Raw genomic sequence first — 26,117 nt, 5'->3', positions numbered from 1 at the left:
CTACATTTTCTTCCGATTGTAATGACATTGATACTTTTTGCATGGTACTTTACTATTATCATGCTTTCATAGTTTTAACATCGATCGACACTTTTAGTTTGGTGATTTCTGATATCGATCCTTTCAAATTGATGTATTGCTTGTATTTATATCAGATTATATAGTTTATTCATAACTTTCTACTAACAGCAAATTGTACTAACATAGGTACTTTTTATATGGTACTTTACTGGTGTCGTTCTTTCGTAATATTACCATCGATCAATACTTTTAGTTTTGTGGTTTTTGGTGGATCATTCCAAACAGATACATTTCTCGTAATGATATTAGATCGTGCAGTTAAATTATCTTTTTATTGTTACCAAATTGTATCGATGCTTTAATGTTAATAAATAAAATATCGAATAATGATTATTTCAGAAGATGATATACGATTAATGTCGTTATTGAGATAACTAAAAAAAATAACAGTCCATTTAATATAAATTGTGACGGATAGGAACAATACGAGGAACGGTGTCGACAACGGACACTTTGTTCGGGGGGGGGGGGGGAATTCCGGGCCCGCAGCGCCCGGACGATTGCTCGTCACCTTCGCCCGATCGTCTAGCGATCCATTCGAGCCACTCAAAATGATTCTTCGCGGTTTCGGGAACGAGACACAAAGTTGGGCGCCAGGCCTCCCCGGAGGCCAAAAATACTCGACGGCAAACTCTCAACTCTCGAAAATCTCAACAACTCAAAATTTCAGTACTCTCGACCAACTCTCGACAAACTCAAAATTGACTCAAAGGACTAGGCTCGACCGATCTCTCCGCCTCGACGATCGTCGCGGCGCGGCCGACTAGCTCAGAGCGCGCACGCGCCAAGGTTCGGAGAGGGCAAGGGTAAGACCAAGATGCGGGGGAACAAATTTGGGGAATTAATCTTAGACTCGAGGAAACCGGGGAATTCAGTCACACTTACTCAAAAGAAAAACGAATTCGAATTTGGTACCAAGTTTTAACAAATTTATTCTAACAATAAAAAGAAATAGAAAATAATTAGATTAACAAAATGAAGCCAGAAAACAGAAATGCGACATGAAAATAGGGTTCGGCGGAAGGCCGCCCCAAAAGACAATTAAATTAGCAAGGTAATTCTCGCGGGACAACTAGGCGAAAGATAATTAAAGCAGGAAATAGAGAATCAAGAGAATATCAAATATCTTAGAAAAATTAATAGTTTTCCCGGTGTATCGCCGGGAAAGACAATTTAACGCGAAATATTCAAAAGGGGCTCCGCTCGACACAAATTCGAGGGTTCGTCAACTCTCGGAAAATCTATTTCCGCGGGTTCCAATCGACCACAATGCCAAAACAATTCGATAATTCAAATCATACAGAGAATACGCAACGGGTTCGCTATAATAAACAATATGGGTCGCCTAAATCCTAACTCGCACACAATCCAAAGACAATTCAATAATTCAAATCAATAAAATTACTCAAAAGGTTCGCTGTAATAAACAAGGTTCGTACCTTAAATTCCAAATCGGACACAATCAAAATACAATTCAATAATTCAAAAATACTTTGCGCTCGCGTTCATGGACGAATCACTCAAAATTACATGATGGGTTCTCGACAATTCTCGACTCTAAATTACCGCCACTTTATACAAAAATTACTTGACGGACGAGTCGCCAAACTACTCTCAAACTTATTCGGCAAACTAAACTCAAAAATCCAAAGTTGGCGAAACAAACTCAAATGTTACGGGGCGGCCGAGCGGATGCGAGGCCGGGATAATTCGGATAGAGATTACCCAAATCTTGCGCGTAATGGTTATTTTGCGTTTGTGAGGAGATTGATCCGAGCGGCTAGATCAATTCCTCTGNTAGCAGGGCCGACTTGCCCTCCGGGTGGAACCGACGAACGGGCCGTGGCACCGCGGCTGATGAACTCCGGCCTAGCGACCGGAGCCGCGCTACGCGATACAGAGATTTGGCGAGCCCTCGATCACCTCGCCAAATATTCATTCCGAATATCGGCGAGTGCTCGAGAGCACGCCCGGGAACTCCAAAAAATAGCAACAAATGAATGATTCCTCACAGGAAATTGGGAAGAGTTCCCGCAGATTGCTAAATTAGGCTGTAACAAAAGACTAATGGATTATTAATTAGGCATCCTCTCCCTCTCTCCCGGGTCGGTGACCGTCGGACCTCGAACTCTGCAACCAAAGAATGCTAAAAAAAAGAGATGTCGGCCGAAATTTGGGGGCGCCGTGGGGTGGCAAAAATATACCACGTCACGAAATATATACATTTTTTCGTACACTAACACAGAACTTTCGTAGTAAACTTCAATCGATGTAACGGGGCGTCTTACCTGAAAGACCTTTGAGCTTGTTATCAATGTGTATCTGATGGACTTCAACATTAAGGTGTCCATTCATTATATAACTAAAAACAAATTAGAAAAAGACATGAAATCACCACAAAAACACCGTCGGTGTAAAAATACTTCCGCCAAATACATCCAATTGGAAAAGTACATTTCGCAAAGCCATATCCACATAGAGGCGATTAATTGCACAATAACAACGAAATCAACTATTTTTGCCAAATACGTGTAATGGGTGTTACATGCAAAATAAAATTTTACAAAAATATACCCAGAAGGGAATAATTGAGCGCATAGTGGTAATGAATCTTGCTAAACCCATATAGTATGTTAAATTATTTACCAGGTGTATATGCTTACATCCACTGTTTGCTCATAGACTGCGTTACTGAGCATATTAAGTTACTATGGACACGCCATACTTTTCTTTTGTATGAGTTTGACATCTGTCAACAACAATCAGTGCACATCATCAGCAATTTCATTCAACAACATACATTTTTCCTTTCGTAATCGTGTCTAGTTTTTTGCCTGAAAAAGGGCATATACGGGAAGCTCAGCTTTTCTGCTTTAATTTGAAGAAATCGGCTGCCGAATCGCATCGAATGCTTATGGAGGACAGTGCTTTATCGGAAACAACGTGCAAAGATTGGTTTCGTAGGTTCAAAGACGGCAATTTTGACCTGAGCGACAAGAAGCGTGAAACTCGGCCCAGGAAGGTTGAGGACCATCAATTACAGGCTCTTTTGGACAAGGACGATATCCGATCGCAAAAAATGCTTGCCGAGCAATTGGATGTTATTTAATCAGTTATTTCCATGCGCCTACGTGCCATGGGAAAGGTTCAAAAGATCGGAAAATGACTGCCGCATGAATTGACCGATAGGCAGATGGAGCGACACCAATACACATGCAAAATCTTGCACCCCAGACAAAAAAGAAAGTCGTTCCTGCATCGGATTGTGACTGGCGATGAAAAGTGGATATGTTTCGAGAATCCTACACGCAAGAAATCGTGGGTTGATTCCGACCAACCATCAAAATCGTTCGCAAGACCAAATCGCTTCGGACGGAAGACGATGCTGTGCGTTTCGTGGGCTCAGCAGGATATCGTTTATTATGAGCTGCTGACACTTGGTGAAACTGTCAATGCCCAGCGTTACCACCAACAACTGATCAAATTGAATCGTGCTCTGTGTGGAAAAAGGCCGCATTATCAGCAAAGATATGACAAGCTGATTTTGCTCCACGACAATGCACCATCGCACACGTCAAAAATGGTCCGAAACTACTTGGAAGCACTCAACTGGGAGGTGCTATCCCATACCGCTTATTCACCAGACCTGGCCCCTTCCGCCTACCACCTGTTTTCGTTGAGGGGCCACGCGCTCCGCTGAGTAACACTTCAATTCTTATAAAGACGTCCGACAATAGCTTGATTGAATGGTTTGCCTCGAAAGAGAAGGAATTTTTGGCGTGGTATCCACAAATTGCCCTAGAGATGGGGCAAATGTGTAGCTAGCGAGGGCCAGTACTTTTAATAAATTATTTTTTCGTTTTCTATGAAAACATGTGTTTTTCATACTAAAAAATAGCGGATTTAAGCTTATTCACCTGGTAAAACAAGATCACATCCCCAATTCTCATTCCTTTTGAACCCAATCCTAGCACTGTGCTACTGCAGCACCTCCCAAAAATAAATATTAGAACGTGAAAATTAAAAGAAAAGAAAAGAGCCGTACCTTCGACTGACGGAAGTCAATCGAAGCAGGTGCCAACAAAAAGGAATACAAAGGACGTGTAGATCCGTACCTTCGGCCTTGTCAGTGCGACAACCCTGAAGCAGGAACCAATACGATTCACAATTGTGAAAGATACCTCAGACTGCATCACTGTGATTGCCTCCGATCTGCCGAGCTTCCACAGTTGAAAAGGATAAGATTCGTCACACGAATAAGCACAAGAACCGTGCACCTTGCGTGCACCGCGCACCGTGCACAATGCACAAGAACCATGTAACCTTGAACCTTGTAACAAAACATCCTATCGAATCTGAAAAACCATATACCAGCGGACATCCGAAGCTGGATAACCTAAAATAAGTTGGAACATCTGTCGAGCAGTGCTCCGAGAATAAAATAGAGTTATTCAAGTCATTTTGAAAATCGTAAACAAATAAGAAATTACGAGAATAGCTGCATTCCGAAGTACTACAGAAAGCCAGCCCATTCGCACCCACACCTTGGATCCTTTCTATCCGGATTTGACGATGAACATTTGGCGTGATTTTGTGAGATAAATCGTCAATCTGAGAGTTCAACTCCTATCCAAAATTAAATCCGTCTCGACATAGTAAAAACGAGTAATTAACCAATAACCAAAGTTAGTTAGGAATCTCGGAAAGTTCGAGATATCGAAACACGAGTTCGATTCTGAATTTCGGCCTCGATCAGCTGAGCGACCGAAGCCTAGATGCGCAAGAAACCAAAACATTGTCTGCGCGGTACGAGACATCGCGATCCTTCTCTAATTCGTACGCCTGCCTCTTTCTTACTCGGGTCTTCGCACCTCGGAAACCGGCGATTTAATATTCCCGGAAAATTTTGACACGGCTCTAACGCACAACGGTGTGGAAAAGACGGAGCATATTGCACGGCCTAAACCGTACCATTACAACGTATTTTGCAAAGTAATTGAATTCATTGTTATTGTGCGATTAATCGCAAAATGTACTTTTTCAAGTGGATCTATTTTGCGCAAGTTTTTTTTACACCGACTGTGTTTTTGTGATTTAATCTATCCGACCCTTTCTTTAGATCATCATAGCATCATTGCATCATAGCATGATAGCATCGAAGTAGCCTAGTATCATAGCATCATATTTAGTTCGTAGAATTGTAATCACCTTTTTGAAAGATAGCGGCCGCCGTCCGATATCTGTACCGTGTTTTTTTATGTTTACCGACGTGAGCCGACAAATTCTCAAACGGATAGCCCTTTTGAAAGGTAGCGGCTGCCATCTGATATCTGTACGACGAATTTTTTACTTACGAAAGCCGACAAATTCTCAGAATTACACCGCAAATCTTCCGGTGTCGAATGGCTGACGAGAGCCGACGAATTCCTGTATTGAGAGAGATAACGGCTGCCGTCGCCGCCACCCGGAAATCGGCGGACGAATCACGAGGAATCACGAGGAATCGCCGCGAATCTTCCGATGTCGAGAGCTGCGCCGCGGGAGGGCACAACGGCGCCGACACAATTCTTGGAATTGAATGGCGGATGGCAAATCTCAACCTCAAGGTCGAGGGTAGGAGGTGTCGTCTGCAGGAGGTGGGGGAGGAATCGTTGGGTCAACGTTTCAGAGGGATGGAGGGTTGGAAGGACGGGGGAAGGGGGCTTGTGGGAAAGGTGGTTGGGAAAAAGGGGGATTCACAGGCATACGCCCGCGGTGCGCATGTGTGTGTCCGTGTACGTGTGCACGCACACGAATCTATCCAGAACCGGCCATTCCCTACTACTGTTAACCTTAAGTAAGGCGAAATTGACCGATCAGAACTCTAGAGGAGAGACCTTCCAGTTATATCTTAGGATTGGGCTGATTGAATTAACTGCCTATGAATGGTAATTTTGAGCAATATAAAGACGATTGAGAGAAAATGAAATTCAGAAGCGGTCTTAGGAGAAGCCTCGATCGAAGATATCAAACTTTAAAAGGAATTGTCCCTACAAGAACTTATTGAATTCAGTCACTTTGAGCAATGAAATACCGCGATTTTTAAGATAAGAAAAAGAGAGAAATTGGAGAGTGTATCAAAACTACGATATACAACCGAAATTCATCGCGATTTTCTCCGGACAAGAAAATATAAAATGACTAAGCGCGGAATTCGCGAGGACAAAATGAGTTCGCACCGCGACTCTCGCTCTACGTTACGCGGTGCGGAAACGGGCCTTTCGGCCCCGAGGGAAAGGAAAGAGGAAAAAGAGGGACGCACGCAACGGTGGATGCAAACGACCCCCTGGTCGCCTCGTGGCTTCTTTGCCCTTCGATCCGCGAACTCTAGATTTTCCTAATACTTTTCAAGGAACAATGATCTACTCGCGATACCAAGGTATTTATGGAGGGAACAGGACGGACACGTGGGTTTCGGATTGCACAATCTTGACCGCAAAAGAGAGATCTAACTATGGGAAATTTTATTTGAAGTCACCCTATCATAAAATGAAGCCGTAAACCTCGCCGTGCGTTCGCATAGACTAGCGAAATTAGCCAAATTTCGAGAGAAGGCCCGCGTTTCCCAGGGGTTCACACCTCCTCAATTCGAGCGTTTCAACGGTTAGCCTAGTTAACCCTTTGACTGACTAAAAGGAAAGAGATGCCAGGTCACTCTGCGTGACCTGACCGAAAGCTCACCTGTTCAGTTGCCTCGCGCGGGAACAAACAGGTGTGGCCACTGGCCGTCCCGCGCGACTAGTAGCCGTAAGTAAATGTTACATGAGCTCGAAAACATACGCAATAAAGAGAAAAAGTGGTCTCAAGAGATAGGCTACGCGACGTTCGGAAAGGGAGAAAGGGGGGTTCATTCCCGGCGTGGACCCGGGCTTTCGTTACCTGAAGTGCCCCGTGGGCTTACCAGCCTCGGCTCGGCGATGCGGTCCTCTCGACAGCTTCCTAGCTCGGGTCGGCGGTCAAGGGAGGGATTGAAGGTATCGTCTGAGCACTTGGTGCGTCTGATGCGTGTAGTATTAGGCGAAGAAGACCGGGTTGCGTTCCTGAACCGCTTTTATAGGCTTCCCTCTCCTCTGGGTCTGGAAGCTTCCGCGTTGTCCCATCGGTCTATTTTGACTTTGGCCCAATTAGCGCGCGATCGTGAGGACCAAGGACAGTACCCGCGAGGGCCCCATCGGGCCCGTCAGTGGATTCCACGCCGAGGATGATAGGTGGTACAGATGTCCTGGTCTTCGGTGAATGTCCCGGATGACCTGGGGCTTGATCGGTGCTGTGACCCCAGGTGTCCGTCTGCCGAGTAGTCACCCTAGATGGTTTCAATGACGCCAATGGCCCTTGTGATCTTGATCCTTTTTGGCCTCGTCGCCGCGCCGATCCATAGTCACGGACGGGCTTCTCGGAAACAAAGAAACGACGGTCTCGACGGTGTCGCCTGTTTCTGGGATATCGGAGGTGGGACCCTGCCCACGGCATCTGGCGGCCTCTGCAGGTCCGACCTCTGCGCGTCCTTGATGGGCATACCTGAATGTGGTCATTGTAGATGATCCTGTAGTGTCCTGTCGTTGTCTTCCTTGCCGATGCCTCAATGGCCCAGGATGTTTGGGGTTGTCCCGCGGCGGTCATACGTTGCGCGATTCGACTCGGGCAAGCGCGCTTACTTTCAAAGATTTTCGGTGAGATTTCGGAATGCTGAAATATTTAATGCTATGCGAAGAAAATCTAATTCTCTAATATTAAGTTATTAATGCGGCATATCGCCGAAGAGACTACGCAAAATAACAATGTTCTTCTTTTCAGGTATTTAATAAATGGCAGGGACTGAATTAATTGAACTCGAGGTACATTAACGGCGTTCACCACCAAAGTGGGGACGATTACTTCCACCGCTAGATGGCATAAGCATCGAATTCGGTGGGAGGTAACTAATGCTCTTTCTCACTCGAGTTGAGAGAGATGAAACGTCTTATGGGCGGGGCTTAGATGACGCGGCAACAATGTGTGCGTGCATCTTGCACATATACTACACAACTAAAAGCATCTTCGCCACGGCCTATGTTCGGCCTGATACATTGTGCACGGCCAGTACGTAACTCTGAACTGGCTTGAGTTTAAAATTGCTGGAATTTTGGCCGAAGCAAATAATACATTAAGCTGTAAATAAAAATATTAATAACAATTACCACTGTATAAATTTGTCGCTTTAAATATAATTACGTTTATACAATTATTCTAAAGCAGCTGTTTGCAGGGTACTGGCAATGTCTGACAGAAACTTCCCAGATCTCACCGCGTGGAGGTCGCTGTATCGAGATCCAAAGTCAAAGTTGACAGTTCAAATGTACGAAAACGGTTCGTTAAATAAAAGTAATGTAAAATATATTTTTAAATTCATTCGTGATTTATTAAATTCATGCAGATGTGTAGTGTCCGTTTAAAATTAGTGCTAATGTTTTAAGAATTAATTCCTATTAAGAAAACATGAACATCTTATAAACACNGTTTTAAAGATAAAATGTTGACGTGTGTTTATATGGGAGCGATTTTCGAAAAAGCTATTCCTTCCTAGTTAAAAGTGCTTACAAATATTGTTCTTGCATTTTATATATGAAAATGAACACTTATCGAAAATCGCTCCCATATAAACACACGTCAACATTTTATCTTTGCAACGAGCACTCGTTGAACCCGATCGGTTCAGAAATACGTTCAGAATCGTTGTCCCCGTGAGACTCTGCAAACCGCTGGAGTGGTGAGCGCCCTTAATATATATTTAAAGTTGCATATTTCAGAATAAAAAATAGGTATTCGAGTTGGATTAATTCAACCGAGCTTGCAAGGTTCGCTTTGCCTTACTGAGCAAGGGCAGCTAATGAGTTGCGATTTTTATTGTGAGGAGTTAGAATTTGGTCGGCGCTATCGGAAGGTGAATACCGAATTCTGTTGCTGGGTAGTAATTTGGAATAGGCTTCAAAAGAGAGTGATGAAGGGTGAAAGCGTGAAAGAGTGGAGTTTTTTGAAGAGGATCTGTACCTTGGCTTCGCAGAGACTTTTACTTTCGGTGACGTCTCTCATACATCCTGCCGGTTGGGATGAACTGCACGTGAACGCCTTCAAACCGGGCGGGCCCTAGGATTGGAGCTTCCTAAGATTCTCCCGCTGGCCTGAAATTCGCAGCGCCGTTGTTCTCCTTACTGTTGGCTCGTGGATACCGGAGCACCGAAACGCAAAATTGTTACTAACAGTACGGTCAGCTCTTCAGAGAACCCCAGCAACACAGAGTATGGACTGACTGACTGAGAGGTCTTAGCAGACAAGCCCCTTAGTCGGGCCCTTCAGACTAGCGCTGTGCTCTTTTTCGGTGCAGTTTTTATATGAGATCTTATCCTTGAGATGTCCGTGGGGAGAAGATGCAATTTTCTTGTTTTTGGATTTTGTTGCTAGGGGTTTGATCGGACGTGATCAGGAAGTCACTATGTTGACGGATGAGTAGGCCCCGTGTTTTGGTTCATAGTGCAGTTCAGTGCGGATGGCGTGCAAATAAGCTAAAACATTCCTCGATGATTGTTCCACTCGTTATTTGTCCGGGTTAATTGGATGGTGCTATCGTTGCTCTGGATTCGATGTTTATTTTCCGGTGACTGACTCATACTTACTGTAATGCGCGCCTCTCTATTTTGAGGAAATAGGGTAGCCTCGTAATGATGTCAAAATTGCGATAAACATCGCTGTGCGTAGGCGCGGAGCACATCGGCGCGCAAATTCTAAACTTTCAGAACAGCGGAAAGCGGGCGGGGCCCCGAATTTGGGGGTCCTGCTGCCATCGGCCGACGGCGGACCTAATTAGGCGGCCTAGTGACCCATTTCGACTGGGCGAGATGGCAGGTCGGTACCCGGTAAGGATTTCCGCGAGGCCCACCAGGAGGACCCTGGCGCTGGAACGGAAGATTTTCCGGCGAAACCGGTATTCCCAGACGGACTACCGTACCGGTCGTAGCTCCATACCGTGCCATCTCATCAGCGGCAGCGTCTTTGCCTCGATCAACCTACCGAGGGGCGCCGTACCGATCTTCCCATGGGGTGTCGCAGCGCTGCCGCCTTCGGAGAGGAGCTGTATCGTTCTCGCCGAGCAAACATCGTACCGGTGAACACAAACCTGCCCAGGCGGCCTCATAGACCGCCATTTTCCATATGTGTCCGCGCCGTGACTCGATTCCGACTTTGATGTTAGACCGTCGACCCATTTTTAATCAGTTTAAGGTGCACCGAATAACTGTCGCTCCTACAATGCTGCTCTTCGCGGAGTTTTAGATCGTTTTGTGGTTAGTTCCGGGGCGTTCCGGATTGAGATATCATTAAGGGTCACGGGTGGCGTCCCGGATTTTTTAAAGTAAAATTCTGGCGGGAGGAGACTCACGTTCGCTCACTTATGCCGCGTCCCGTACCGCATTTTACTGTAAAATATCGGATTATTGCATCGTGTCGTGGCTGCCTGCGAGCGGGTCGGAGTGGGTGGGAGGCGAAGGGCTATTCCGCCAGCCGGTGTCGATTCCCTCTTTGCGCAACTGCCTTAGGCACCGGGCTCTTACTGAGGTTCTTGATGGCAAGTATCCTCCGCTAGGGTGTTGTACCCTTGTCGGACTCTCATCGGGGGGGGGGTTCTTGATCGAGTGCTCGATATTTTTTAATGTTAGTCCCGTTTAATTTTCTGGCTCCTTTTTTAATTTTTCGGGCCCAGTCCCGTCTCTGTGCGTGGACTGCAACGAAAAACTATGACACACTCTCGTGTGACTGTTCCGTTACGATTAATAAATCTCCCGAAAGGATCGTTTATCGCAGCACTTTGTTTCTGTTACGGGGCAGCCGAGCGGATGCGAGGCCGGGGTAATTCGGATGGAGATTACCCAAATCTTGTGCGTAACGTTTATTTTGCGTTTGTGAGGAGATTGATCCGAGCGGCTAGATCAATTTCTCTGGTGGGATCTAGGAGAGTGAGGAATAAAAAGGGGGTGCGAACGAAAGGCTATGTGGCGATAAGGGTTGTATTTATTCGTACGCGAGGTTTGAACTACAGTCAGCTGTGAGGAGCGCACGAGGTGCCTTGACCTAATTTCTCTGGATTAGTATACTTCCGCGTCGCGGAGGTTCGGGTGTCGCGATAGCGCGCTTTAGCGGCGGCAGGTTACTGGACGCCGGAGTGCTGACGCGGGAATTCTTGATATTTTAATGGTGGTCTGCGCGTGACTCTATCTCGCGATGCTGAGATTCGAGCTCAGCTGTTAAAAGTAAATCGATGGGTTCTTAATCTATCCGGTTAACCGGAGCAAGGCATGGAAATCGCGATAATGGTTAGTATTCGGTTTTGGTCGGAGATGAAGGGTTAATAAGTAAACTAGAATGAAAATGAGGATGAATCGAGCTTGCGAAGAATCCTCTACCTGGCTTGTTCAGCGGCCGTAATCGGTGACAGTCTCTTTTGATCGACCCGGTCGGATGACAGTGCGTGAACACCTTCGTCCCGTGGCGTGCCCTAGGGTTGGAGGTCTCCTAGAAGCCTCCCGTCCAACGGAAGTCGCAGTGCCGCCGTCTAGTCCTGACTCGGTGGCTGGATCGCTGGAGTACCGGATGGCGCTACTGCAGCTCGCAGGATAGTGGTCCTTGGCAGGGAGTCCTATGGTCTCGGTCTCTGACTCACTAGGAACGGAGTACCGGAGCCAGGAGCTCCACTCGAAGTTTTGATGACGACTGAGGTTGACTTATCACAAATTGCCTAAACGACTGACTAGCCCTGACTTCTGATCGGACTGCTGGTTTTATTAGCAGGATATTCCGATTGGTGGGGGTTTCCTAGGGCGCAGGTGAGGGTGGACTTTTGAGTCGTTCTGATGCGTTGCGGAGTCATCAGGTTGTTTGCCCCGGGTCGGTCGATGACTTTTGGAGCCGTTTGGCCGATGAACTCGTTGGATTCTTTCGCACGGGTTTCGCGTTTCTGTATTCGAATTTCCATGGCTGACTCCGGTTAATAAAAAAACGGATTTTTCCCTATTTTAGGGTACGGAAGGTACCTACGTAACATTTCATATCATTTCGTCTACTCTTCCGATTCTACGGATTCCGAGGATGACTCCTCCTCACTCATGCCGTTTCATACAGAATCCCCCAGCTCTACCGTGCCAGGAAGGCCCTCCTGGGGCTGAGTAGCCGATCGGATACGTCCAGGCCAGTTCCGAATATCGGACCAGGTCGGATCGCTTCGGCTACCGAGCACCGGGGGTCCGAGGTGCACGCGTGAGCACCTGGCGCCCTTAAAGAAATCGGACTTCCGGAAGGACCGAAGATCAGGCTTGATCCCCTAGTGTACGCGAATTCCAGGGAGTATGACGGTTTGACGACGAGGCGACGATTTTCCTGTTAGAGGGTATATAACATATTTGAAATTTACATGAATCGCAGGAATGACTTTAAAGATAATGCTATTTGGATAGTAATACTTGTGTTCGAATGAATTTAAATATCTCCCTTGAATGATGCTAAACAGGGCAGGACTCAAACCACAAAACATGATTGTTGTTAGCAACCATTTAGATGTACTCGCTATACGATAAGAGGATAGCAGTCCACAGTTATTCAGTCATAGGGACCAAAAGTCACTCACGACTTTCCAGCTGACTCAATTTATGTATTGATCGCGATGTTGCTCTTACTATTGCAGTCGAGTATCATCATCGGAGATCCGATGTTACTCAGAACGAAGCAATTTTTGACATCTATTGTACAAAATATCTGGACGTCAAAATAAGTCCATAACATTTAATAGCATGAAGATAAAAAATACAGCACAATGTAATAATATTTTTTTATTCATTACATATATTACGTTTATTATTAACGTTTCTAAATTTGTTGCTAAGTAATCCAAGCATCCGATCTGTTTAAACACACTTATAAGATTTCATGTGATACTTGGCATTTAAAGAAGCAGCACAAACATCGTAAAAATTACTTAATGTTACTGGATTTAGAAAAATGTAATTTGAATATGAATATACATGAGCCACCAAAATTTCATCTGTGAAGAAATTCGAAGTAATAAATTGTTAAAAAATAAGTGCACGATCATTATCTCAGATTAGCCATATTTAAACCGCATAAAAGCATTATAGTATATCGTTTCATTTTTAAAAAGTAAAGAATGTCAACTGAATGTATATCTTTGGCAGAGAGCAATGCTTTATTTGTTACGCAAATAACAATCGGACTGGCGATTATCAATAAGGGTGGTTATTTGTTGTCCAGAATTGAACATTGATTTAAGACGAGGTACCACATTTTTAACTTCCGTTTTACTAAAATATATCAACTCTTAACTGCAGACTATATGTTTCCTGTATCTCAGTTCGCAAACTGCGACCAATTAAATGTGTCCAAGGTAGGCACGTGAAGAGTCGGTACGGGCCCTGAGGTAAAATATGTTCCCTGGGTTGGAACAAATTAAGAATACTATTTTTTTGTCCTTGTATATATCCTTTCAATCCGTTCGCGTTTGGGCTATGGAAAATGAAGTTCCGTCTGCCCCCCCCCCCCCGTCCGTTGGGCCTGGTCCTAAGATGTTCCTAATCGAACATGTAATACAACAGTATTTTAAGAAATCGATGAGTCTACCTATAATTAGTATTAGTGCCACAAAACAATATTTCGCCGATTTGAGATAGGAAAGTGCCCAAATTACAATATCTCTTTTCTTTCATGTAACTTCAGCACATAGTAGTATCTTTAACAATGTTAAAATGTTAATATAATGTCTAGTTTTCTTGGGTACGGGAGAACAATGTCAAATATACGCGAGCAACGGTGCGCCATACACTATATTCACTTGTAATAACATTCCAGAATATAAGTGTGCATCAAATATGAATAAGTTTTGTATCTATTTGTCCCCAAAGAGCAGTGGTTCCCACATAAAAGCTCCGGACAAATTGCACAGTTAATACAATATCCATTTAGTTACATCATACGATGACAGAATGATGTACCTTTTCATACTATGAGGCGATATATAATATTTACTTCTCAATTATTTAATCAATTTATATTAATTAAATTTGTTTACATTTACTCTAACAGTGGTTAAATATACAACTATTTCATGTCTAGGTTTGAAAGTGGGTCGATTCGTTTAAGTAGCTAATCTTATTGCCTAGATAATTTGACTGACATCCCTAATTTAATTAAATTAAAACTGAAAATTATTTGAACTCATTTCGATTCATTAGAAAGAAGTAAAAAGATGGATGGTTCCCTCGAGGAAGTAGAAAATCTATCTGTATGAGTTAAATAACGTCAAAAACGCTAATTTTCAAGTATTTAAAGATGTAAATTATATACAATAATTCGGCCTTATGTCGCTAATTAAATTAGTTGTGTACACTTGTAAGCCAAAAAGGAAGCATAATACCTTTCATAGGACATAGACGTATAAAAGGTAACCGCGTACAATCGAACAACATTACGTAGCAGGAGCAGTATTACACATTGTATCGAATTGTACGATATAATCAGACCTCCGTTACAGGAATTGCTCTACTTCTTTTAATGTTTAAATGATTGACTCATTGGTCTCATTATTATTGTAAATACACGCTAAAATTAAGGTTCAATCAAAAATCACTCTTTATGTTTTTAATGATAGTTTTACAATAATTCTACAAGCTATAGCAACATATGGAAAGACACCACGTTTATTTTCTTAACGTAATGGAGGCTTTTGTTGCGTATTATCTGCCGAAGAATAAATATCATGTTAACTTTTTGGCGTGCAAGACCGCAACGTATCGTTTCTCACAGAAGTTAGTACCACAGATACTTGAAAATCAGGTATAACCTATATCGCTATGTGTATACCCACAAAACAACTTAACAAAGTCAATGTCTTTTACCTCGTTAGTTACAAACACATGATTAAGACGATTACTTTATGAATCGTACGATGATGACCCATGATCATGGGCAGGACTGGGAGGTGTCGATGGATTTGAACTGTTGTTTGAAGCTATTGAGTGACGTGGACTTCCAGTCGATGCATGTTCCTAAATAAAAATCAGCTGTAAGTTTGTACATTCAATACGCCTTCTCGTTTGTCGTGCACTGTTCAAATACTACAGTTATTTTGTTCAATAACTCTTTGAGCTCGTTGTACCATATAAGAATATGATAAAGTTCTGAAAAGCGCATACTTTCAATTAATTTAAAACTTCCTATACCTACGCATATTGACATTATCAATATGATCGTGAAAATCGGTGCAAGTGTCATTTTCAAGGCGAAAACAGCCACTTTTCGATACTTTATACATTATTTTTTGCAATGTCTAATTAATCTGCAGGTTTAAGAAAAAAAATGGAGGGTTCGATCTTTCGGACAGAACTGTAATGCTAATGTTGCACGTAGAATTACATGGTTTTTTTCGGTTCGCTCGCGTAACGCATGTTTGATTTTCGATACACTCGAACGCTGAGTTGGTACCCCTGTATGTCATTCCATGCTAAAAAGTATGAAACAAAAACTGTGGTTCTTAAAAAAATACATATTTTTATGTTCTACGTTTTTTTCCTCTAAAACCGTTATTTTCCGAGAAAAATAAGATATATTCATGAATGATAAAAGTATATTTGACTGTGAAAGACCTTTTGGTGGAGTGAGCACAACTGTTCTTTTTCAAGGGTTTGAACAAGTTCACAACGTAAGACAAGCACCATTGGTTAAGAAGGAGTGGGACTATTCGGTAAGCTTCGAGTAGACCGTGCGAAGAGCGAATAATGAAAAAAATTGTAAGGTTGCAAAGCGCCATCGCTGTCGTACCATGGTAGTTATAGCACCGTAATTACAATTTCCACTAAAACATCTTCGATGTCAAAAAAACTTACTTCACATACATACTATTGAAAAAACCCATTTTGCAAAGTCGTATCCATATAATGACGACTAATAACACAAAAACAACAAAATCAGTTACTTTTGCCAAATACATGTACTGTATGTTATTTATATGCAAAAGAAAATTGTACAGAAATATACCCATAGAGCAATTAAGCACATAACAGTAATGAATCACTCTGGCTAAACATATATATTATGTTACACTTAAAACAATATATACCGTAAAAAATAAAAAAGAATATTTGCTGAGCCTAATTAGTTATCTTTTTCGCAAAATTTAAGGAATCATATTGAATTCGAGATTTTTGCGCTACAGAAAAGACAATATTCATTTTTCAAAGTTCCTTTAGACATTTTCACACTTTAATGTTCAGAAATGTATAGTGAAAAAAGATGCTAGAAACATAAAAACGAGTGATTGTACAGTTATTTTGCCAAGCTGTACATATTCTTCAAAGTGGACTGCCCTTCGGTTTTTATATGAGAACATGTGTTGATTCATCTATACAGAATTTTTGTATGGTTTTCACTAACAATTTGGAGACCATGCCCTAAAAAATGTGAATGCTATATAATTTGTATTTTGATTTTATTCATTTGTGTAATTTGTTATGGTTAATAGTCACCTGGTAGATCCCTAATATTATAATGATATATAATTTACATTATCTTACAATGTACATTTTTTAAAACTTTTTTCGTATGTAAAGATATTTTTTATCCGATTATAAATTAAAACACGCTTTGTCTTGAGAACTGTATATATATTTACATGTCAAGTATTTTTCAACTATTAACGTGATATGAAAGACGCTGAGAAATTTAATCAATGTCGATAAAATAATATTCATCTAGACCCTTGTCGTTGGTAATGCCATTTCGACTACTTAAGTGGTAACATAAGCTGGCGCGTCACGTTACCGACATTAAGAATCTCGGTAGTGTTTCGCGCTAAGAAGAAATATATATATAAAGAGAGAGAGAGGCTCGAAAATCTTACCTATCTGATCTGACCATTACGTGCGATGTTTAATCTGGGGCGTAAAAGTGGACAATGAATGCCGTTTTTTGAACCTCTTGAATGAGTAATGTCAACTTTAATTAGGTCATCGAGATTGGACTATTTTTCTATGTTTAAGCTATGAACGAAATTGATTGGTACATTTAATACAGAGATATGCAATTTTAAACATTTCACTTCGCTTGGGATGCTTGAAATTTTTTCGACGACCGTTTTCGGTGACACCGCGGTGATGCCATCCAACCAATAGGCGATGGCCACCTGGTGCGGTCCTTTCGAATATCAATGTAAGGCGCTTTTGCTGTTGCTCTGGTCCTTATCCTCACACTCTTGCCGTTCCTAGCCCTTCCCAGCCCTATTTCGCCATTTCACGCCCTCTCTAACCCCCTTGTCCTCTACCACCCTTCCTCGCTCTTTCTAGCGCTTCTTAGCCCTTTCACGCCTATTTTTGCCATTCATGCCCTCTCGTCCCCTCGCACTCTACCAACCTCCCTCATCCTCTCCCGCCCTCTCTTGCCCTCGCGCTCTTCCTCGCCTTTTCTCGTCCTCTCAACGCTTCTCGTGGCGGTGGTGGTCGCGGCAGTGACGAAAACGAGGAAAAAGCTGGTCAAAACTATTTATCTGCCCGAATGTCAAATGTTTATAATTTAATAGTGTATTTCATCGATTTTATCTTAAACTTTTCGCTGTTCTGCATATTTTTGAGTTCTAAAACTGCATTGCTAAATGCAAAACTGTAAACACTTTAAACACAAGAAACGGGGAATCATGGGACCAACGATGTGAATTATGAGGTATGACGTGGCATTTTGTCGGGGGAAATGCCGTCACAAAATGGACCGTGTTATCGCCGCAAAAACTAAGAACCGCTGGTCCGGACGGCGGCGGGTGAGGAGGCGGGGACGATGAGGGCCGTTGGCCAATATATTACTTATGTTTCATTCACGCCTGTTTTTTTATGTTCAATTATTTTGTTTTGTTTCCTTAAAAGGACACGAACTCGAGAGAAAGCGTGTTAGGGTTGTAGGATGAGAACCCCTCCTTTCTCTTGCTATGCTTTGATTAATCATTGTTAAGATGAATTAATCTTCCTCGAGGTACATTTTTCTCCCTTTTGCTGAAAAGAGGCGTTTTAAATATCTAATCAAGTACCTCGAACTAGATTAATTCATCCCTTTCTTTAGTAGGGTAGCTGAAAGAAGATTAAATATTGCCATTTGTCGTAATCTCTTCGGTATTAGGCCATGTTAGGAATATAATATAGAAATTTCAATTTCCTTCGCCTAGTGCGAATATTTAAGCGTCTCAAGGTCTCGCTAAATTTCGTACCCTGTCAGCGCGACGCTCGACCGCCGCGGGACGACCCCAAACAAATAACCAGGGACGTCAGGACGACAACGAGAGAAGCGACAGCGGGGCACCCCCAAAGAAGATCTAGGGCACATCATCGAAGGACAATTGTCACCATCGAGGGTGGCACCTGCCCCCCCCCCCGGTCCAATTGGATCACGCAGGGGTCGGACCTGCGAAGGCCACCGGATACCGAACCCGCAGGGGCAGGGTTCACTTCGTCCTGGCGGCGTGAGAAGGTCCGTCCCTGGGGAGAGCTCCGACTTCTCGGCCAGGAGCCCTCCTGCGACATCTCGAACATCGCCGACACCATCGAGGAGGAGTCTTTGTGTCCCCGAGGAGCCCGTCCGCGGCCATGGATTGAAAGCGGCGGACGGACCAAAACGAACCACAATGATAGAGATCACGTGACGCCTCGGGGATCACCGTGACCACCTAGGACGACCTCCTCGACGGAGGGACACTTGGGACCACGGCTCTGATCGAGCCCCAGGTTAGCCAGGATCATCGTCCAGGACCAGCCAGCAAGGACCCTTCATCATCGGCGGGAAATCTGCTGACCGGCCCGAGGGAGGGGGGAGACCCATACAGGTACCGGCCTTGATCCTCGCGCGCGAGGCGAGTCGGTAGTGTCCGTGAAGTTGGCCCCTACTTTTTCGAAAATGAAAATTTTCTTTTTTGTACCGGATTGTACTCACTTTGTACCGTGTTGTACCGTTGAAACAATTGCCCTAACTTCAATAGTTAATTAACAAATTCAAAGAAACCGTTTCTTGTGCCAGCCCCTACTTTTTTGAAAATTGATAGTTCTCTAGTTGTACCGGATTGTACTAGGTGTACCGAACATTGTACCGTTGAAAAAAAAAATATAAATGTAATACATATTTAGAAAATTAAAAAAATTGTTTAGAGAAAAAAATGTTGTTTAGAAATTTAAAAGTTTTTCTTTTCTACCAAATTGTACTCACTTTGTACTGAGTTGTACCGGCTTCCTGGGAACCGGTACAAGCTGGCACAATTCGAGTTGAGGCTAGTACAACCCGGTACAACGAAGGAAACGTAACTTTACCCAGGTAGACGTGATAAGAAGTAAACCTCATTTCGTGCGAAGTCTAGCTGAATTCGGTGGTGGCTGAAAATTTGTACTAAGTTGTACCGGCATTCTAGGTACAAGTGCAAGCTAGTACAATTCGAGTTGACGCTAGTACAACCCGGTACAACGTAAGAAACGTAACTTTACCCAGGTAGACGTGATAAGAAATAAACCTCGATTCGTGTGAAGTCTAGGTGAATTCGGTGGTGGCTGAAAGTTTGTACTGAGTTGTACCGGCATTCTAGGTACAGGTACAAGCTAGTACGATTCGAATTGAAGCTGGTACAACCCGGTACAGCGTGAAAACGTATTTTTTCCCAAGTAGACATAATAGGAATGGAACCTTGTTCCGTCACGCTGTACCGCGTTGTACTAGCGTCAACTCGAATTGTACTAGCTTGTACCAGTACTTAGGATACCGGTACAACTCAGTACAACTCAGTACAACCTTTCAGGCACCACCGAATTTACCTAGACTCTACACGAAACGCGGTTTCATTCTTATCTCGTCAACCTGGGAAAAGTTACGTTTGTCACGTTATACCGGGTTGTAGTAGCCTCAACTCGAATTGTACTAGCTTGTACCAGTATCTAGGATGCCGGTACAACTCAGTACAAACTTTCAGCCACTACCGAATTCACCTAGACTTCACACGAATCGGGGTTTATTCCTTATCACGTCTACCTGGGAAAAGTTACGTTTCCTTCGTTGTACCGGGTTGTACTAGCCTCAACTCGAATTGTGCCAGCTTTAACCGGTTCCCAGGAAGCCGGTACAACTCAGAACAACTGAGTACCATATACGGTACAACGGTTTTTTCAAATATGCTAATTAACTATTCGAGTAAGCTTAATTATTTCAACGGTACAACTTGGTACAAAGTGAGTACAACTTGGTAGAAATGAAAAGTTTTTAATTTTCGAAACAAAAAATATTTTTCTTTAAATAAACTTTTTAAATTTTATGAAGATGTATTATATTTATATAATTTTTTTCAATAGTACAATGTTCCGTACAATTATTACAATCCGGTACAAGTAAAGAAACATCGTTTTTCAAAAAAGTAGGGGCTAGCTTAAAAAACGGTTATTCCGAATTTGTTAATTAACTATTGAAGTTAAGACAGTTGTTTCGACGGTACAACTTGATACAATGTGAGTACAATCTAGTACAAGTATTTATATAATTTTTTTTCAACGGTACAATATTCGGTACGAGTACAATCCGGTACAACAAAAAAAAAAACATCGATTTTCAACAAAGTAGGGCCTAGCTCAAAAAACGGTTTTTTTCAATTTGTTACTTAACTATTGAAGTTAGGACAATTGTTTCAACGGTACAACACGGTACAAAGTGAGTACAATCCGGTACAAAAATGAACATTTTCATTTTCGAAAAAGTAGGGGCCAACTTCACGGACACGAGTCGGTAGCCCGCCGGCGCCCCACTCCGGGAGGGCACCGGCCAGGAGGATCTATGTCCGAAACCTGGAGGCCGCTAATTGAGCCACGAACCTGGAAAATTAGGCCAATAAGACGCCACAGGAGCCGCCGGACCGAAGGAGGGGGAGCCCGTACAAAACGGGCCGCGAGCCGCGGCTCGCTCTTCTTTGCCCAAAATTAGTTGTTCACTCGTATCTCATCGCCATAGCCTGCCGCTTCAACTGAAGTCCGGACCGACACCGCCAGCGTCGACAGAGAGCCGGAGGACCGTCACGCCGAGCCAGAGCCGGTTAGCCCTAAGGGCCTTTAAGGTAACTCAGGCCTGAGCTCACACCGCGAGTAGCCTCCCTCCTCCCTTCGTTAGAGTTGTGTTTTCACTATCTCGGGCTTTCCGTCTCTCTCTTTCTCTTGTATTTTTCCTCAGGGCCAGTTAGTCACGCGGGGCGACTAATGGCCGCCCCGGGTCGCAGTCACACGGGGCAACCGCCCGGGTACATTATCGAGAGATTGGACCACGTGGGGTGGCCCTTCCCCAGTCCCTCTTTATTTTCTTCGTTCTACCGGATCGAGGGCCCCGTAGGGCCAACCGTCGAGAACCGCGTATTTCGGGAGGACCAGGAGAGGGTGTAGGGCCCGGGGAAACCGGAACCTTCTCTAAAGCTTGGCTGGTCGTAGCTTTTAACGCGCAAAAGGTATTTTTAAGAAGTATGAAGTATTGTATGGAGGAATGAGAAATAAAAGAAAGTGAAGTGTCCACGTTCTATATCTCGCCTCGCGAGCGACCGTGGCGGCATACGTCGGCCTAGGGAACCGAGACAGTCGCTACAATACCCTCTTCCGGTGGCGCCAACTGTGGACGTTAGGGTGAACTACCTACAGCGTGGGGGAAATTCGCGGTATTCGAAACACTCAAACGAATTCGAGCTTACTCGAAACTCGAATCTCAAATCTCGATCTCAAACTCGAACTTACAATCCGAATTTACGAACTAGACTGATAGACTCACTCTCGTGCGAACTAATCTCTGAAGCAAGTTCCTACGTCTGAAATTCTGTTCGAGGAGCAAACGTCGCTTCAAGGAAGAAACTAAGGTATTTAGAAATACGCCCACACACATACACACTCACGCACACATTTGTATATCCTCACGTTTATCTTTTATACAATAAACCTAGTGAAAACGAAACTCCATTTCTCTCCTTTCTTAACACCAATATCGATAAGTCCGCATAGGACTCGCTGAGGGGCCCACAATTTTCCTATTTCCTATATTTCTTTCAATGATACAGAAGGCGCGGGGGCTATGTCTCCCTCCCCCCCCCCCTGTATTCGAGTATTTTTCTTATTTCCATTCAATTCCTTAATCGTAAGGAAGGTGTAGGAGCTAGGTCTCGCCCCCCCTTCCGTATACCGACTTTTTTTCTTTTACCCTATCCCTAGACGTAACAGTGGCTCCTCCCAAAAGATATAAACTCGACTTAAACCCCTTGCACGCAGAAAGTGACATGGGCGCCTAGTTTTACTTTTATATTCGTAATCAGTTTTTTTCTTAAACCTATGTTCATAAAAGTAATGCAAAAACAATGTAAAATTGATTGAAGTGGCCATTTTCACTTTGAAAATGACATTTGCACTAATTTTCACTATCATATTTGTAATCAGCGGATCAAAATACATAAGTATATCAGGTTTCAAATAAATTGGTCGTATGCGCTCTTCGGAATTTCTAACAATATAAAATATTAACACGTACTTACATGCATGAAGATTGTAATTAGAACATTTCATAAGGTTTAAAATCTACCTTCTGTCTGAGTAGAATTTTTCACATCGAATTTACATTTGACAATAAACGAGGAGTAAACTACTATATACCTAGAAGAATTATTAACGCATTTAGACCTTGATCAGTTACGGGGGAATGGTACTACTCGGCAAATGTCGAGTTGACTATTCTGTGGTTTAACGGCAAATAATGGAAAAACTTGTGATGTTGCAAGCGTCATTAATGTGTTGTGCCTCAGTAATGTCGAGTGTTAGTCATCGGGCGTCGGGATTCTATAAAAATGTTATATTTCATGTAAGGAAATTAAGGCTTTGTTACTAAAAAATTCAAAAGAAAATAAAAATTCAATAATTATCTATTGTACCACAGAAGAAATTCATTTGTGGAACCGGAGTCGACATTTACAGGAACTGATGCGTTTACGTATTACATTTAATAGGAAAACCTATAAGAGTCCTGATAAGTACGGTCATATGCTGTTTTCCTCAGGTCGCATATTGCGACTATTCTACAGCGCAGCGACGGCACGATGTAAAGTACTGCATGTAGCGCAAAATTGCCAAATTTTATGCGAGGGAAACCTCTTCGTTGACGGCTTTTCGTGTTCTCAGCCAAAAATGTCGATTAACTGTATAAGGTGGTGATATGAAAGTGTCGTCTGAAGGGTCTCGTTTATAAAACTTTTTTCCAAACTGGGTATATCGAGTCGTTCGAAATTTTGCCACGTGAATATGGAAGCCCTACAGAAGGTCTTGATGCCTATGAAAGTTTGTTTAAATTTGTTAATAAATATTTAGTTAATTATTTATGAAAATGAAATTTTGTGAATGTCAGGATATTTCTTAGGAACTCAATACTCGCGTGGTAAAATTTCAAACAATTCGCTACACCAAGTTCGCAGGCGAGTTTTATGAACAATCGACCCCAAAGATTCAACTTTCATATTATTTTAAGATGATACGAAAGGTGCTGAGAAATACAATCGAGGTCGATAAATTAAAATTCATCTATATCCTTATTGGTGGTAACGTCCTTTTGAATACTCAAGTGGTAACAAACTGGCGCGTCACGTTACCGACATTTCTGTTCATTTGTTGTCTTTAACTCTCTACATTGAGAATGATACGAAATGAAGTGTTCCATATGTCATTTTGGTAAAGTAATGATGACGAGGTTGATGTAAAACTGTCGAATTCCCGGAATTCATTATTCTAACGACTGTTTAAGACCAACGTCGTGATCTGTGATGTTTAGCTGCGACTAAATTTTTGCTCTAAAAACACGCGATAGCCACGAAACAAGCCAGCATTCTCTTGCAATTGTTGGTGAAAGTATTTTCTATATTTTTCCATATGACTCTGTAATATTCCATTTCTACGGTATTCTAAATTGTTTGAGCTAGATCCTGAAACTCTTCATTTTCGCTTCTAAGTCTCCAAGAAGCGTAAAACATCGAAAACATGCATGAACCACGCCATTGGTTCTAGTCCATAATTACTAAATAAATTTTTGATGAAAAATTAAATTTCGTGAGTTTTAGAACCTATTTTAGGGCTTCCATACTGACGTGGTAAAATTTGAAACGGATCGGTACACTCAATTCGGAGAATACTTTTACCAACGATTCGACTTCTCAGCTATATGTAGGCTGACTCGTTCATATTACCTTAACATTTTCCATTCGTAGAGTGTAAAATTGGCAAAGTTTCAGCATTCTCTGCATGGTAATTTTTTGATTTATGATTCTTTGTATCAGTGCCATAAGCGTTGAATGAGTAACTGCAGAGGCCATGCTGAATCGCCCCAATATATTCATAGGCTGCCAGTACGAATTTATGCTTATTATATATATTTCTGAAAAATTATTAAAAAAATATGGCTCCGTAGGGAAAATTATCGTTTCAGAAGCCTGTGATTTCATCAATTCAAGCAAAGTACATCCTGTACAAACATTGGGTGCAAAATTTCTTTGCTTCCAGTTCTCGTAAGTGTGAACAACACCACAGAAAAAATGATGTACCATTCCCCCTCAACGATTTCCGCAGTGCACGATAAACGGACAAACTTATTGTGAGTTATTAAGAAAAGTTGGAATTGCAGATAAAAATATACCTTCTCGTGTAATGATGCAATACTGCCAAGAGAAAGAGGTGTATGTGATCGCAAATGCAGTGATTCAGAGTCAACCTGGTCAATAGGTGTGCGCGGTAATGAAGGGGGGGTTGCACTTGGTCTTGGAGGAGCAGGGCCCCTTCGCGATGATGTTGATCCTGAAGCATAGAGATTCGAAAGGTTTGTCACAAATCATAGTTATGACGTCCTTATTGTAATCCATTTTTTCATATATGTATATGTGAGTATTTATGAGAATGGCGTAAGTAAACAATCTGGACAGTCTGGACAATCTGAACATATTACTATGCTGGGTTTGCATATATCATAATCATGTAAATTCGTTTTTGAAGTATTTGAAAATGAAACTATTTAATAACACGTTTAATTGTGTTAAACACAATTCAGTTTGCGCTTCTTTTCTAAAGTAATTTAAGGCACTTGCTTTTCTGCATACATTAATATACTGTTACGAAAAACACAATACTCCTATTTCTATAAAATGATTAAAAAACCACTGGCATAAAGAAATTTTCAAAAATAATGTCACAGCTCTTAAAATCAGGTTAAGCATTGTAAGTCCTATTAACAAAAAATATAGAATCGACAATATTGGTGAATGTCATTTTTTAATCATCATAACTAAGAGTGCTAATAATAATAATAATAATGATGATAAAGTATTATTAACACTAAATCTACCACTGGCGGGTCATGTGACCGTCTCTTAATGGTATTGGTAATGGGGTTATACATTTTCGGTAGGTTTAGTGTTAAACGCGATTTTTTATAATTCAATACGTTAACAATGTTGAATGTGACGTGAGTCGTTAGAGTTGTCAAAAACAATTATTTTTATATGCTAATAATGAATGGATATTACAGAATATGGATGCAGATGTTGAAATAATTTAACTAGAGTAATATAACTTACGTAATTGTCATAATTACTGGCGCGCATTCACTCATACGCTCATATGCTCTTCCCCCTTCCTCCTTCTCTCTCTTCCCCTCTCCCATCTCTTTCCCACCCTCCCCCCACCCTTCTAAGAAAAACATTAACAGAGATTCGGTGTACCATTATGCGGTGAATATCCGGAGTTTCTCGTTATGTGGGAACTAAGTCGCCGAGTGTCCGAAGGAGGATGTCTGGGAGGCAGTGGAGCTGGCTTACTCGGCGCATGCATCGTGGAGCCATACGACTAGAGTCCAATATAAAACGTGAAAAGCGCATGTTGTATACAACTTGGTAAAAGAAAAAA

The 26,117-nt window shown here is 42.4% G+C and overlaps 1 protein-coding gene across 1 annotated transcript in view; it reads right to left on the bottom strand.

The window, feature by feature from the left end:
• Nucleotides 1–13,961: 13,961 nt before the first annotated feature.
• Nucleotides 13,962–26,117, bottom strand: part of LOC105695921 (serine/threonine-protein kinase Genghis Khan) — a 111,619-nt gene continuing 99,463 nt past the window's right edge. The window contains exons 13-15 of the mRNA XM_023432243.1: nucleotides 25,934–26,057; nucleotides 24,856–25,013; nucleotides 13,962–15,200 (exon numbers count right to left, since the gene is read on the bottom strand). Of these exons, the coding sequence (XP_023288011.1) occupies nucleotides 15,087–15,200; nucleotides 24,856–25,013; nucleotides 25,934–26,057 (396 nt within the window). The 3' untranslated portion in view covers nucleotides 13,962–15,086. The remainder of the gene's footprint in view (nucleotides 15,201–24,855; nucleotides 25,014–25,933; nucleotides 26,058–26,117) is intronic.

This window comes from Orussus abietinus, unplaced genomic scaffold, assembly GCF_000612105.2.
Source record: "Orussus abietinus isolate OABI.00-Male unplaced genomic scaffold, Oabi_2.0 scaffold249, whole genome shotgun sequence".
Taxonomy (NCBI): domain Eukaryota; kingdom Metazoa; phylum Arthropoda; class Insecta; order Hymenoptera; family Orussidae; genus Orussus; species Orussus abietinus.
This window is presented reverse-complemented; position numbering and strand designations above follow the sequence as displayed.